The sequence below is a fragment of the Leucopleurus acutus genome, assembly GCF_964270905.1.
Source record: "Leucopleurus acutus genome assembly, chromosome: 10".
NCBI classification, from domain to species: domain Eukaryota; kingdom Metazoa; phylum Chordata; class Mammalia; order Artiodactyla; family Delphinidae; genus Leucopleurus; species Leucopleurus acutus.
Window position 1 is genome coordinate 57,488,315 of NC_139153.1, and position 13,178 is coordinate 57,501,492.

The 13,178-nt window shown below is 38.5% G+C and overlaps 1 protein-coding gene across 1 annotated transcript in view; it reads left to right on the plus strand.

Annotated features, from left to right (window-relative positions):
- Positions 1 to 472: 472 nt before the first annotated feature.
- The window catches only part of NEK10 (NIMA related kinase 10), a gene marked incomplete at its 3' end in the record, with an annotated part of 310,503 nt that continues 297,797 nt past the window's right edge, over positions 473 to 13,178 (plus strand). The window contains exons 1-3 of the mRNA XM_082847516.1: positions 473 to 564; positions 901 to 1,024; positions 1,438 to 1,498. Coding sequence (XP_082703642.1) covers positions 951 to 1,024; positions 1,438 to 1,498 — 135 coding nt within the window. The 5' untranslated portion in view covers positions 473 to 564; positions 901 to 950. The remainder of the gene's footprint in view (positions 565 to 900; positions 1,025 to 1,437; positions 1,499 to 13,178) is intronic.

The following is a 13,178-nucleotide window of genomic DNA, read 5'->3' on the forward strand; positions in this document are numbered from 1 at the left end:
ACGAGGAAGTTATTCTTCATTAGGAGTTAGTCAAAAAACGGATTGGTTATTGCAAGGTTACTTTTCCTAAAGAGGATAGAGGGTTTTATCAGGCAGCTTGCCTAACTAGTGCTGATCAGGAGATTCCTGATTGGCTAGTTTAAGTTCCCATTTCTGGGAGAGACAAAACTGTAATTAAGTTAAGTTTGGTGACCCAGAGATTAGCATAAACAACTCCATTGTCTAAAACAATGCGCCCATTGTCTTATTTTTAACAGGATGTTTGAGTGAGTCCAGGGGCTGTGCAAGACTGACCCAATTCTTGCAGAAGAGGTTATGACTAGAGTTGACTCACATGGGGATTCAGCTTAAAAACTTTAGGAATTCTGGAAACCCAAGGACATTTTGTGTGTTGCCCTTGACACTGTAATGCTTATTTGCAAGTGGGTGGAGCTTTCTCTGGGATTTTTAGGGGCATGACCACGATGAGAGAGGAACTCCCTGAAGTAGCAGCGTACTCTACTGTTAAGGAAACTTGCCGAGAAAGACAAGTAAGATGGCATAAAAGTGTCAGTTGGACTTAAGGTATTTGCTTATGCATATTTTGGAAACCCCAGATTGGGGCACTTTTCCTGACAAGCAGAACAATACTTGTTGGGGTAATGGGTCAGAATATTTGAAATCAAGAATGACTCAGAAAATATAGGCTAAAGTACTACTATAATTATAAGCTATGCCCTAAATGTATCCAAAGGCCTTTGAATGATAAATAGTAAATGTTATTCATATTAGCATTTATATTGCTATATTACAAATAAATGTTAGTTTGTGCATATTTAAATAAATGTTATAAGTGAATTTTGCCTGCATTAATTGAGCATATGTTGGAGCACATAACCCAACTAAAGTTTTTCCTTCTAGTTTACTTTGAAAGGAATGTGATGTTAATTCTGGGGCATTGATGTTTTACAATGCCTGATCAAGACAAAAAAGTGAAGACCACAGAAAAATCAACCGATAAAAAACAACAAGGAATCATCACCAGGTAACTCCCTTCTGAGTCTTTGCTAATTATTAACTCAGGCAGTGGCCAGCAACCAGATTTAATGGCTTTTTGAGAAATAGAGTAGATCCTTGACAACTGCTGCTCTGGGGTACAGTGTTTACTGAAATGTTTGTGCATTTCTAGAGTTCTACAGAAACATTTAGCATGTATATGTTTCAGTCTATAAAAGCAGGCCTCCAAGTAGCAGTGTTCTATGTTACTAGTGGGTAACATGACTAGTTCACCTGGAGTCTTCTGTTGGTTGACACTGTGTTATTCTTTTTTTTTTTTTAACATCTTTATTGGAGTATAATTGCTTTACAATGTCATGTTAGTTTCTGCTGTATAACAAAGTGAATCAGCTATATGTATACACATATCCCCATATCCCCTTGTGTTATTCTTTCTCCTAGGGACTATTCAGATCTTAAAAGACTTCTGTGCCTTTTGAACGTTCAGTCAAGCAAACAACAGGTAGTGTTTTCAAAGAATGTGCGTCTATTAACGACAGAGAAATCACATGTTTCCAAAGGGATCCATTTAACATCATGTGAACGATAAGTCTATTTTTCTTTGTTCTTTCTTATGTTTTGTCTTTCTTCTAGCTGTTTCTTTCATACCTGTCAGGTTCAGGATGCAAGACTCTGTATCCACAGCCTTTTCATTCTTTTGCTCTCATGCCTGGGGCCCGCTTTATCCTCTGTTCAGTGCCATGTGTCCTAATCAGCAAAAGCATTTCAGTATAGAAACAGAGCTCTCTTCATTTGAATGCCCAATGTTTGAAACTGCAGAGCTCTAGGGAAGTTGATTTCTCCAAAACACTGTTCATCACCTTTCCCTTCGTCTCTGCTTCCCCACTTCTGAGGCTGCCGACTTGCTACAGCACCACTTTTGATGCTTGCTGCAAATTATATCTCACCAAAAACAGGGGAAAGGAAGGAGTGAGTTTTGGCTATTTTTACAATAGAATTTTTTTTTTTAATAGACAGAGAAAGAATGGTACTGCTGCTTGAATTTATCTCTAAATGTTTCTTTTTGGTTTAGCTTCTGTCAGATTTTAGAGAGTCAAGAGATTAGAGGCTATCCATGGAGGTTTAGGGAATAACACAGAAATGCTAATAATAATGAAGACAGCTTATTTAGCACAGTAAATTAGTAAATGGCAGGGATGGGATTTGAACCCCGGGAGCCAGACTCCAAAGTCAACTGTGGTATACTTGTTAAGTAAATTTGTTTATGAGCTCATGTGGTAATACAGCCCTACTGGCTTTTGTTATATCCACTAAACCTACCAGAGAACTACAGCATTTACAACATTTTTTTTATTGAAGTATAGTTGATTTACAATATTATATTAGTTTCAGTGGTACAACATAATGATTAAATCTTTTTAAGATTATACTCCATTTATAGTTATTGTAAAATATTGACTATGTTCCCTGTGCTGTACAATATATCCTTGTAGCTTATTTATTTTATACATAGTAGTTTGTACCTCTTAATCCCCTACCCCTATATCACCCCTCCTCACTTCCCTTTCCCCTCTGGTAACCACTAGTTTATTCTCTGTGAGTCTGTTTCTGTTTTGTTATACATATTCGTTTGTTTATTTTTTAGATTCCGCATATAAGTGATAACATACAGGATTTGTCTTTCTCTGATTTATTTCACTAAGGTTAATAATTTCTAGGTCCAACCATATTGTTGCAAATGGCAATATTTCATTCTCTTTTATAGCTGAGTGAATTCCATTGTGTGTGTGTGTGTGTGTGTGTGTGATATATACGTGTGATATGTATATCATCTACATAAATCTGTTGATGGGCATTTAGGTTGCTTCCATATTATGGCTATTGTAAATAATACTGCTATGAACATTAGGGTGCACGTAACTTTTCAAATTAGTGTTTTTGTTTTCCTTGGATATATACCCAGGAGTGGAATTACTGGATCATATGGTAGTTCTATCTTTAGTTTTTTGAGGAACCTCCATACTGTTTTCCATAGTGGCTGCACCTGTTTACATTCGCACCAGCAGTGTTCCCTTTTCTCCACATCCTTGCCAACATTTGTTACATGTTGTCTTTGTGATGAGAGCCATTCTGATGGGTGTGAGGTGATATCTCATTGTGGTTTTGATTTGCATTTCCCTGATGATTAGCAAGGTTGAGCATCTTTTCATGTCCCTGTTGGCCATCTGTATGTCTTCTTTGCAAAAATGTCTATTCAGGTCTTCTGCCCATTTTTTAATCAGATTGTTTGTTTTTTTGATATTGAGTTGTATTAGCTATTTATATATTTTAGGTATTAACCCCTTACTGGTCATCATCATTTGTGAATATTTTCTCCCATTCAGTAGGTTGTCTTTTCATTATGTTGATGGTTTCTTTGCTATACAAAAGCTTTTAAGTATAATTATATCCCATTTGTTTAGTTTTGCTTTTGTTTCCTTTGCTTTAGGAGACAGAACCAAAAAAATATTGCTACAGGTTATGTCAAGGAATGTTTTCTTCTAGGAGTTTTATGGTTTCCAGTCTTACATTTGGGTCTTTGATCCATTTTGAGTTTGTTTTTGTATATAGTGTGAGAAAATGTTCTAATTTCATTCTTTTACATGTACCTGTTCAGTTTTCCCAGCACCACTTATTGAAGAGACTGTCTTTTCCCCATTGTATATTCTTGCCTCCTTTGTCATAGATTAATTGACCATAAGTTTGTGGGTTCTTTTCTGGGCTCTTGATCTATGTGTCTTTTTTGGTGCCAATACCATACTGTTTTGATCACTTGTAGCTTTGTAGTACAGTTTGAAGTCAAGGAGTTTGATCCCTCCAGCTTTGTTCTTTTTTCTCAAGATTGCTTTCGCTATCCAGGGTCTTTTGTAGTTCCATAAAAATTTTAGGATTATTTGTCCTAGCTCTGTGAAAAATATCATAGGTGTTTTGATAGGGATTCCACTAACTCTGTAGATTGCTTGGGTAGTATGGACATTTTAATGATATTAATTCTTACAATCCACAAACACAGGATATCGTTCCATTTCTTTGGTGTCTTCAATTTCCTTCATCAGTGTCATATAGTTGTTGTTTTTTTTTAACATCTTTATTAGAGTATAATTGCTTTACAATGGTGTGTCAGTCTCTGCTCCATAACAAAGTGAATCAGCCATACACATACATATGTCCCCACATCTCCCCCCTCCTGCATCTCCCCCACTCCCACCCTCCCCATCCCACCCCTCCAGGTGGTCACAAAGCACCGAGCTGATCTCCCTGTGCTATGCGGCTGCTTCCCACCAGCTATCTATTTTACGTTTGGTAGTGTAAATATGTCCATGCCACTCTCTCACTTTGTCCCAACTTACCCTTCCCCCTCCCCGTGTCAATGTCATATAGTTTTTAGAGTATAAGTCTTTTACCTCCTCAGTTAAGTTTATTTCTATGTATTTTATTCTTTTGGATGCAATTATAAATGGGATTGTTTTCTTGCTTTCTCTTTCTGATAGTTCATTATTAGTGTATGGAAAAGCAACATTTTTTGTATATTAATCTTGTATCTTGCAGCTTTACTGAATTCATTTATTAGTTCTAATAGTTTTTGGTTGGAGACTATAGGGTTTTATGTATATAGTATCATGTTATCTGAAACTACTGACAGTTTTACTTCTTCCCTTCCAATTGGGATGCCTTTTATTTCTTTTTCTTGTTTGATTGCTGTGGCTAGAACTTCTAATACTGTGTTAAATGCATGTGAGGAGAGTGGACATCTTTGTCTTTTTTGTGATTTTAGAGGAAAAGCTTTCAGCTTTTCACCATTGAGTATGATGTTAGGTGTGGGTTTGTCATATATGATCCTTATTATGTTGAGATGTGTTCCCTATACCAACTTTGATGAGAGTTTTTATCATGAATGGATGTTGAATTTTGTCAGATGCTTTTTCTGAGTCTATTGAGGTGATCATGTGATTTTTATCCTTCCTTTTGTTAATGGTGTGTATCACATTAGTTTATTTGTATATATCCTTGTGACCCTGGAATAAATCCCAGTTGATCATGGTGTATGACCCTTTTATGTATTATTGAATTTGGTTTGCTAGTGTTTTGTTGAGAATTTTTGCATTTATGTTCATCAGAAATATTGGCCTGTAAGTTCTTTTTTTGTAGTGTCTCTGTCTGGTTTTGGAATCAGAATAATGATGGCCTTGTAAAATGAATTTGGGAGTGTTCCCTCCTCTTCAATCTTTGGTAGTAGATTGAAAAGGATAGGCATTAGCTCTTCTTCGAAAGTTTGGTAGAATTCCCTCGTGAACCTGTTTGGTCCTGGACTTTTGTTGGCAGAGAATTGTTTAAACTTCTAATTCAGTTTCACTACTAGTGTTCTGTATGTTCAGGTTGTCAATTTCCTCCTCATTGGTCTTAGAAGATTGTATATTTCTAGAAATATATCCATTTCTTCTAGGTCTTCCAGTTTGTTTGCATATAACTGTTTGAAGTATTCTCTTTAGATTTTTTGTATCTCTTTGATATTGGTTGTTATTTCTCCTCTTTCACTTCTTATTTTGTTTATTTGAATCCTCTCTCTTTTTTTCTTGATGAGTCTGGCTAAAGGCTTATCAATTTTATCTTTTCAAAAAAAAAAGCAGCATTGGATTCATTGATGTTTTGTATTGTTTTTTGGTCACTATTTTATTTATTTTCTCTCTGATCTTTATTATTTCCTTCCTTCTGCTGACTTTGGGCCTTGTTTCTTCTTCTTTTTCTGATTCCTATAGATGAATGGTTAGGTAGTTTATCTGAGTTTTTCTTGTTTCTTGATATAGGCCTGTATCACTATAAACTTCACTTTTCAAACTGCTTTTGCTGTATCCTATATAGATTTTGGAAAATTGTGTTTTTATTTTCATTTGTCTCAAGGTATTTTCTAATTTCCTCTGATTTTTTTTTTTTTTTTTTTTTTTTTTTTTTTTTTTTTTTTCAGTATGTGGGCCTCTCACTGTTGTGGCCTCTGCCGTTGCGGAGCACAGGCTCCGGACACGCAGGCTCAGCGGCCATGGCTCATGGGCCTAGCTGCTCCACGGCATGTGGGATCTTCCCGGACTGAGGCACGAACCCACGTCCCCTGCATTGGCAGGTGGACTCTCAACCACTGCGTCACCAGGGAAGCCCTGATTTTTTTTTTTAAGTGACCCATTGACTTTTTTAGTAACATGTTGTTTACTCTCCAGTGTTCATTTTTCTATTTTTCTTCCTGTAATTGATATCTAGTTTCAAACCATTGTGGTTAGAAAAAATGCTTGATATAATTTCTATCCTCTTCAATTCATTGAGACTTGTTTTCTGGCTGAGCATGTGATCTATCCTGGAGAATGTCCCATGTGTAGTTGAAAATAACATATATTCTGCTGTTTTTGGATGAAATGTCCTTTATATATCTATTAAATCCAACTGATCTAATGTGTGATTAAGACCACTGTTTCCTTATTGATTTTCTCTCTGGATGATCTGTCCATTGATGTAAGTGGGGTGTTAAAGTCCCCACTGTACAGTAATACAGTCCCTTACTGTTACTGTATTATTGCTAACTTCTCCTTTTATGTCTGTTAGTATTTGCTTTATATATTTATGTGCATCTATAATAGGTGCATGTGTGTTAACGAATTTTTATCCATTTCTTATATTGATCCCTTTATCATAATGCTCTTCTTTGTCTTTTGTTGTAGACTTCGTTTTAAAGTCTACTCTGTCTGATATTAGTGTTGCTACACCAGCTTTCTTGTCATTTCAATTTTCATGAAATTTTTTTTTCCATCCCTTCACTTTCAGTCTGTCGGTGTCTGTAGCTCTGAAGTGCATTTCTTCATTAAGCAGCATATAGATGGGTCTTGTTTTTTTATCCTGTCAGTCACCATATGTCTTTTGGTTGGGGCACTTAGTCCATTGACTTTTAAAGTGATTATTGATAGGTGTGTACTTATTGCCATTTTGTTCATTGTTTGCTGGTTGTTTTGGTAGTTCTTCTCTGCTCTTCTTTTTGTTTCTTTCCCTATGGTTTGATGATTTTCTTTAGTAGTATATTTATGTTACTTTCTCTCTTGTTTTTGTGTACCTATTGTAGGTTTTTGATTTGTGGTTACCATGGGGTTTATATATATGTTGACTTATAACTATATCTACTTGTTTTAAACTGATAATTATTTAAGTTGAAACATATTCTAAAAGATCTACATTTTTTACTCCCCTCCCCCATGTTATGTCTTTTTGATGTCATCTTCATGTTTATCCCTTAACAGTTTGTTGTAGTTATAGTTGATTATACAACTTTTTTCAAATCTTTCTACTAGCTTATTTAAGTGGTTGATCCACAGCCTATACCATATATTTGCCTTTACTAGTGGAATTTTTTTCTTTCCTCTAAATTCTTACTTCTTGTTGTAGCCTTTTCTTTGCCAGTTAAAGAATACCCTTTAATGCTTCTTGCAGGGTCATTTTAGTACTGATGAACTCTGTTAATTTTTGCTTGTCTGAAAAGCTCTTTATCTCTCCTTCAATCATGAATAATAACCTTGCTGGGTAGAGTATCCTAGGTTTTAGATTTTTCTACTTTCAACTCTTTAAATATATCTGCCACTCCCTCCTGGCCTGCAAAGTTTCTGCAGAAAAATCAGCTGATAGCATTATGGGAGTTCCCTTGTATGTGACTGTATTTTTCTCTTGCTGCCTTTTGAATTCTCTCTTTCTCTTGAACTTTTGTCATTTTAATTACGATATGCCTTGGTGTGGGTCTCTTTGGGTTCATCTTGTTTGGGACCCTCTGTGCTTCTCATACCTGAATATCTGTTCTTTCTAAAGGTTTGGGAAGTTTTCAGCCAGAATTTTATCAAATACATTTTTGACCCCTGTCTCTCGCTCTTCTCCTTCTGGAATCTCTATAATGAGCATGTTAGTATGCTTGATGTTTGTCCTAGAGGTCCCTTATTCAGTTGTCACTTTTTAAATTTGCTTTACTTTTTGCTGTTCTGATTGAGTGGTTTCTATCTTCCAGATCACTTATACATTCCTGTGTATTGTCTAGTCTGCGCTTTATTACTTGTATTGTGTTTTTCATTTCAGGTATTGTAGTCTTCAGCTCTGACTGGTTCTGTTTTATATTTTCTAGGTTTTTTGTTAAAATACTCACTGTGTTCATCTATTCTTTACCCACGTTCAGTTAGCATTCTCATTAATAATGCTTTGAACTCTTTACCTGGTAAAAATTATTTATCTCTGTTTCATTAGTTGTGTTTTTTTCAGGTTTTTTTTTTTCTTCTTCTTTCATTTGGAACAAATTCCTCTGTCTTCTTATTTTGCTTAACTTTCTCTGTCTCTGTGCAATTACATGAAACAGTTACCTAATCTGGTCTTGAAGTCATGTCCTTGTGTGGGAGCATACCTATGCAGTCAGTGTGTGCCCAGTGGCTTTGGTGGGAGAGCTGGATCTGACGTGAGACCGAGGTCATGTCTTCCCCCAGAGTGTGCTGGCAGCTCTCACTATGGTTGGAGGTGGGGCTGGAGACAGAGGGGATAGAGCCAGAGCCAGGTGTGAGCCAGGGCTTCTCCTGTACTTAGTGGCCATCACTGCTCTATCAGGGGCAAGGTGGGGCCCGAGTTGCTGGAGCAGAAGCCCTGAGGGTTGGGTCTAAGTTAGACCCACCGCCTCTGTGAAAGCCAGTAAAGGCCACCCTCACTCTGTTTGGATGCTGTGCTGGGTCCAAGCTGGCTCTGTCCCCCTCCAAGTGTGAACCCTCCTTAGCTCTGGCGGCCTTCACTCTAGTGGGGGACTGTGCTGGATCTAGAGGGGCCAGAGCAGGCATGCGGCATGAGCTGGGGTGTGCGCTGGGGTGGTCGCGGGAAACCAGCCAGAGCCACAGGCAGTTTCAGTCTGCTTCCTCTGCCTTGTTCCCATGAGTAATCAAGCGTGTGAATGCTCTTCATGGGCAGAGTCTTTGTTTCTTACAGCCCTCCTGTAAGTCCCACTGGTTTTCAAATCAGCTAAGGGGACTCATCTTTCCAGTGTCGGCCCCCAGGTCTGGGGTTCCCAATATGTGGTTCGAACCCCTCACTCCCTAGGGAGGATCTCTGAACCCGTGATATTATCCTCCTCTTCTGTGTCTCCTCCCAGGGGCACAGGTCGACCCCATCACTTCTCCTCCAGTTGAGGCACAGAGAAGTTAAATGGCTTTCTCGAGATCATACAGCCAACTAATGGTAGGTACAGATCTAACCAAATACTCCATCTTTGCAATGTGTGCCTCTAACCACTGAGATATCTTTTAAATGACTTGGGAAGTTAAATTCAAAAAATAGCTGGATAAACATTGATTTGAAGAAAACATGGCCTTAAAATATTTTTCTCCTCTTCCTTCTTCTCTGTTTTTAAGCCTATAACCCCAGAAACTCTTTTCTTCTCATCTGTCTATTTCAGCATCACTTACTCTTTGTCCATCTCCACACGGCTAAAACAGTCTTCCTGGCCCACTGCTCACTGATAGTCATGAGTGGGTGCCACACATCAAGTTCACTGTTTCTTAGTAAAGGAAGCACAGTGACTCAGCATACAGATTTGGTTGTATCAATAGTTTCCATTCTTTCTCACTGTACATCCTAAGATGTAACCAGAATGTCAAGTATTTGTACTTTTTGCTTTTTCTCAAATTTGTCCTTCTCCCAAGTTTCTTTTCTATAAAATCTTACCTATTTCCAGGGCTAAGATCTAATGATAGCACCTCCATAAAAAAGCTTTCCTTTATCTTCCATTCCAGAAGTGATCCCTTTCTTCCCAAAGTACCTTCTTTCAACATTATAGCATTATTTTTTTCTGTGCTTTGGAAAGACTTGTCTACATTTCTAATTTCCTGAGAGATTATACGTTTCCAGCTTTGACTTTTGCTTCCGGTTCACCGTATCCTCTATTCGGTGAGCTCTTGATCAGTTTTCACCAAATTGAATTGTAACTTAAAAATTAGATGACCTCATGGATACGTATAACCACCTGGCTAGTGTAAAAGAGACACCAGTGGTGGGTTTGGGCTCTGCTTGTCCAGTTTTGAAGTCCATGATCACTGGATCTGTTGTGCCTTCTCTCAACACCACTCCCTTGCTAACACCTGACAGACTTAAAGTAAATTTAAGAGTTTTGCCACCTTTAACCAATTTTAGAATTTGCATTCTGTTGTCTGACAAGTTCACGTGGCATATCTTTTTGTAAAATATTTCATACGTTCAAAAATGCATTTTTGTAATGCTTGAATTATTCAGAAAGTGCATAGTTCTAAGAAAAAAATGAAAATAACTGCTCATTTATATAAATGTCTTGAGGGTGACAAAATTCATTCTTAATTCTGTTTATAAAACTTTCATGCATTTATGATTTTGAAATAATAAATGTTATTCTAAACACCCTATTCTCCTTTCTGTAAAATAATGCGGAGACATTTATAGGAGAAGAAAGATATTGGAGAGGATAAATCAAGAATTTGTTTATATCTTGATTGCTCCAGAAAGAGAGTAAGGTGGCTTATGAAGATATGTAAAGTACTCAGATTATCATAAAAGAAAAGCAAGGTTTGGGAACAAAGTAGACTCAGAGTCCAGAGGAAATGACCATCAAAATATGCAAGTTGGCCACACATTAGGCTCTAAGATTTTTAGCAGTCAGTTTGAAAAGGGAAGCCTGGGGATTAAGGCCCACTCACCTGAATTTCTGTTCTAACAAGACCTGACCTGTCACTTGCAAATGAACCAAGATGGCTAATTAAGCAGTTGCAGAGGGAAGTGTACTTTGTGGGTTTGGGCAGAGAATTACAAGAACTGGATGTCCTTCATCTGAATTTCTAATGAGCCAAGCCCTTCCTCATTGTTGCGTCTGTTCCCCTGTTCTACTTTCGCTCTCTTCCCGTTTGCTCTGTGAGCCTCTGCGTACCTTGCTTCACCATCTTAGAGACTGCTGTTCTGAGGACAGTTCTGTTGTCACAGAAGTGGGGACAGAGACACACTGAGGCAGAGGAGCCCTTTCATCGTAAGCAGGGTAAGAATAATCATAATCCAGTAAAACCAAATACTTCAAGAAAAAGAATTGCCCCAGGGTTGTTGAAGCAAAGTAAAGTCATAAAGTTGGTTGGAGGTTTCACCAGAGATTTTCACAAGTCTTGAAATAATTTGCCTTGAGCTGGAATTAAATTTTTTTCCTACATTTAAAACCATAGGGAGCTGAGAAATTGGTTTGCAATTAGGAAAAAAAAACAGATGAAAGAAAGATAGAAAAATAATTCATTACAGGCCCATTACTTGCCTTGAAATAAAAGAGGTCTTGATAGATGCTGTGGAAAGAAAAAGTCTAAGGCACTGTTGTGCTCTGAGACACCAGGACTAGGAACGGCAGTTATGGTTTCCACGGCCAGTGGACACTTGAATCCTGTAGGAGAGGCATGGGCAGTGGCTGGGCAGATTCTGAGGAGGATGAGGAGGCCACTTTTAGCTCAAGTCACAGGAAAGGACATGGTTCTTGGAAAATGGTCTGGCTGTCCTCTGGTGGAATTGATGGGAAAGGCATTCTGGGTGAAGCGAGTAAAATAATCAGATATCTGAAGGAAAGAAAATAACACACACTGAAGCAAAATGGTGACTAGACATTTCTGTTGAAAGTAGTGATAAATAAAGCTGTAAGAAACTGTGCAATGTCTGAAGGCCTATCTACAAATTTTGTATCTATCACATAAGCAACAGAGAAGGTTGAAATTTCCAGACAGAAGTGACATGATCAAATTTTTAGGAAGGTCCTTCACTTGAATCTCTAGTCTCTTTCCTTTCCACTCATGCTACTCAAGCTGCTCAGGGACCTGCCACTTTCTAGAGCATATGTAGTTTTTCTCTGCCTTCCAGCCTGTGCAAAAATCTGCCTGGAATACTCTGGAATATTCCAGGCATCCTGGTCCAGGACCCACCCTATCTCTCTTTTACTTTCTACCACAACAAACCCTTGTTCACTCATTTTGCTGTGTGTTCTAGTGCTAGATGACCCCCGACCCCCCATTGGGCTGTAAACTTTTTGAGAAGGAAGAGGCTGTGGCTGTCCTGCTCACTATATACCCAGTGTCTCACACATCTGGCAAGAGATGTGTCTGCAACACACACACTGAGCGAATGAACTTGTCTGGAGATGAATCAGTTTAGCAAAGAGACTGGGGATGAAGTGAACTTCCCATTCCACAATAGGTAAAGTAGGTATCCCATTCCCATTGGATCTGTGAGAGGTGCTAAGAACAGAAAGACAGACAGATGTGATGCTGCCCTCAGGGTGGCCAAATTCAGGGGGAAAGGCTGATGTGTTGTGCAGACGTAGTATGGGATTGTGATAAGTGCTGTAAGAGAGATTGGCACAGTAATGCCACTGGGGAGGCAGTGACTGGCTCCACCAGGGAGGCTGGGGCAGGTGATCTCCAGGAGCTGTGTGTGCTGAGCCCTGAAAAGTGGTCAGCAGCTGTGTCCGCAGCATGCTCCTGGGCAGGAATGGATGCATGCTTACACTGCATGCTTTCTGGGATGGGTGACCAGTTTAATGCACCTACAACTTGAGGAGTTGTTTTTATTCACCCCAATTTTTTGTTTATTTATTTTATGTGGACTTATAGTCAAATCTAACATTGTAAAAGGAGATGACGCTAGGCTGAAAGACAGGGAAAGAACACAGGGGGACAGATTTTCATCTCAGCCTGAAGGAAAACTTGGGCAAGAGTAGGACTCTGAAAAGCAAGTGGGCTGACTCAAGATAGTGTTTCTCATCATTGGTGATACATCAGAGATGCTGGAGGATTGAGAGTGTTGGAGAGGAAGGGCGATTGCCTGAATTTGAATCCCAGCTGTGCCCCTTGTGAACTATGGGCCCTAAGTAACTTAGCCCTCTGTGCCTTAGTCCTCTCATCATAAAATGGTATTTACTTCATACGGTCGTTATGAGGATTAAATAGATTTAAACCTGCAAAACACTTAGAACAGTGCCTGGCATGTGCTAACTACCACACAAGTGTTATCTGTGTTGATGGTGATGATGATAATCATGATGGTGATCATCATCATTATGATGATTATTATGGTGGTGATGATGGTGATGATGATTGGGGGCT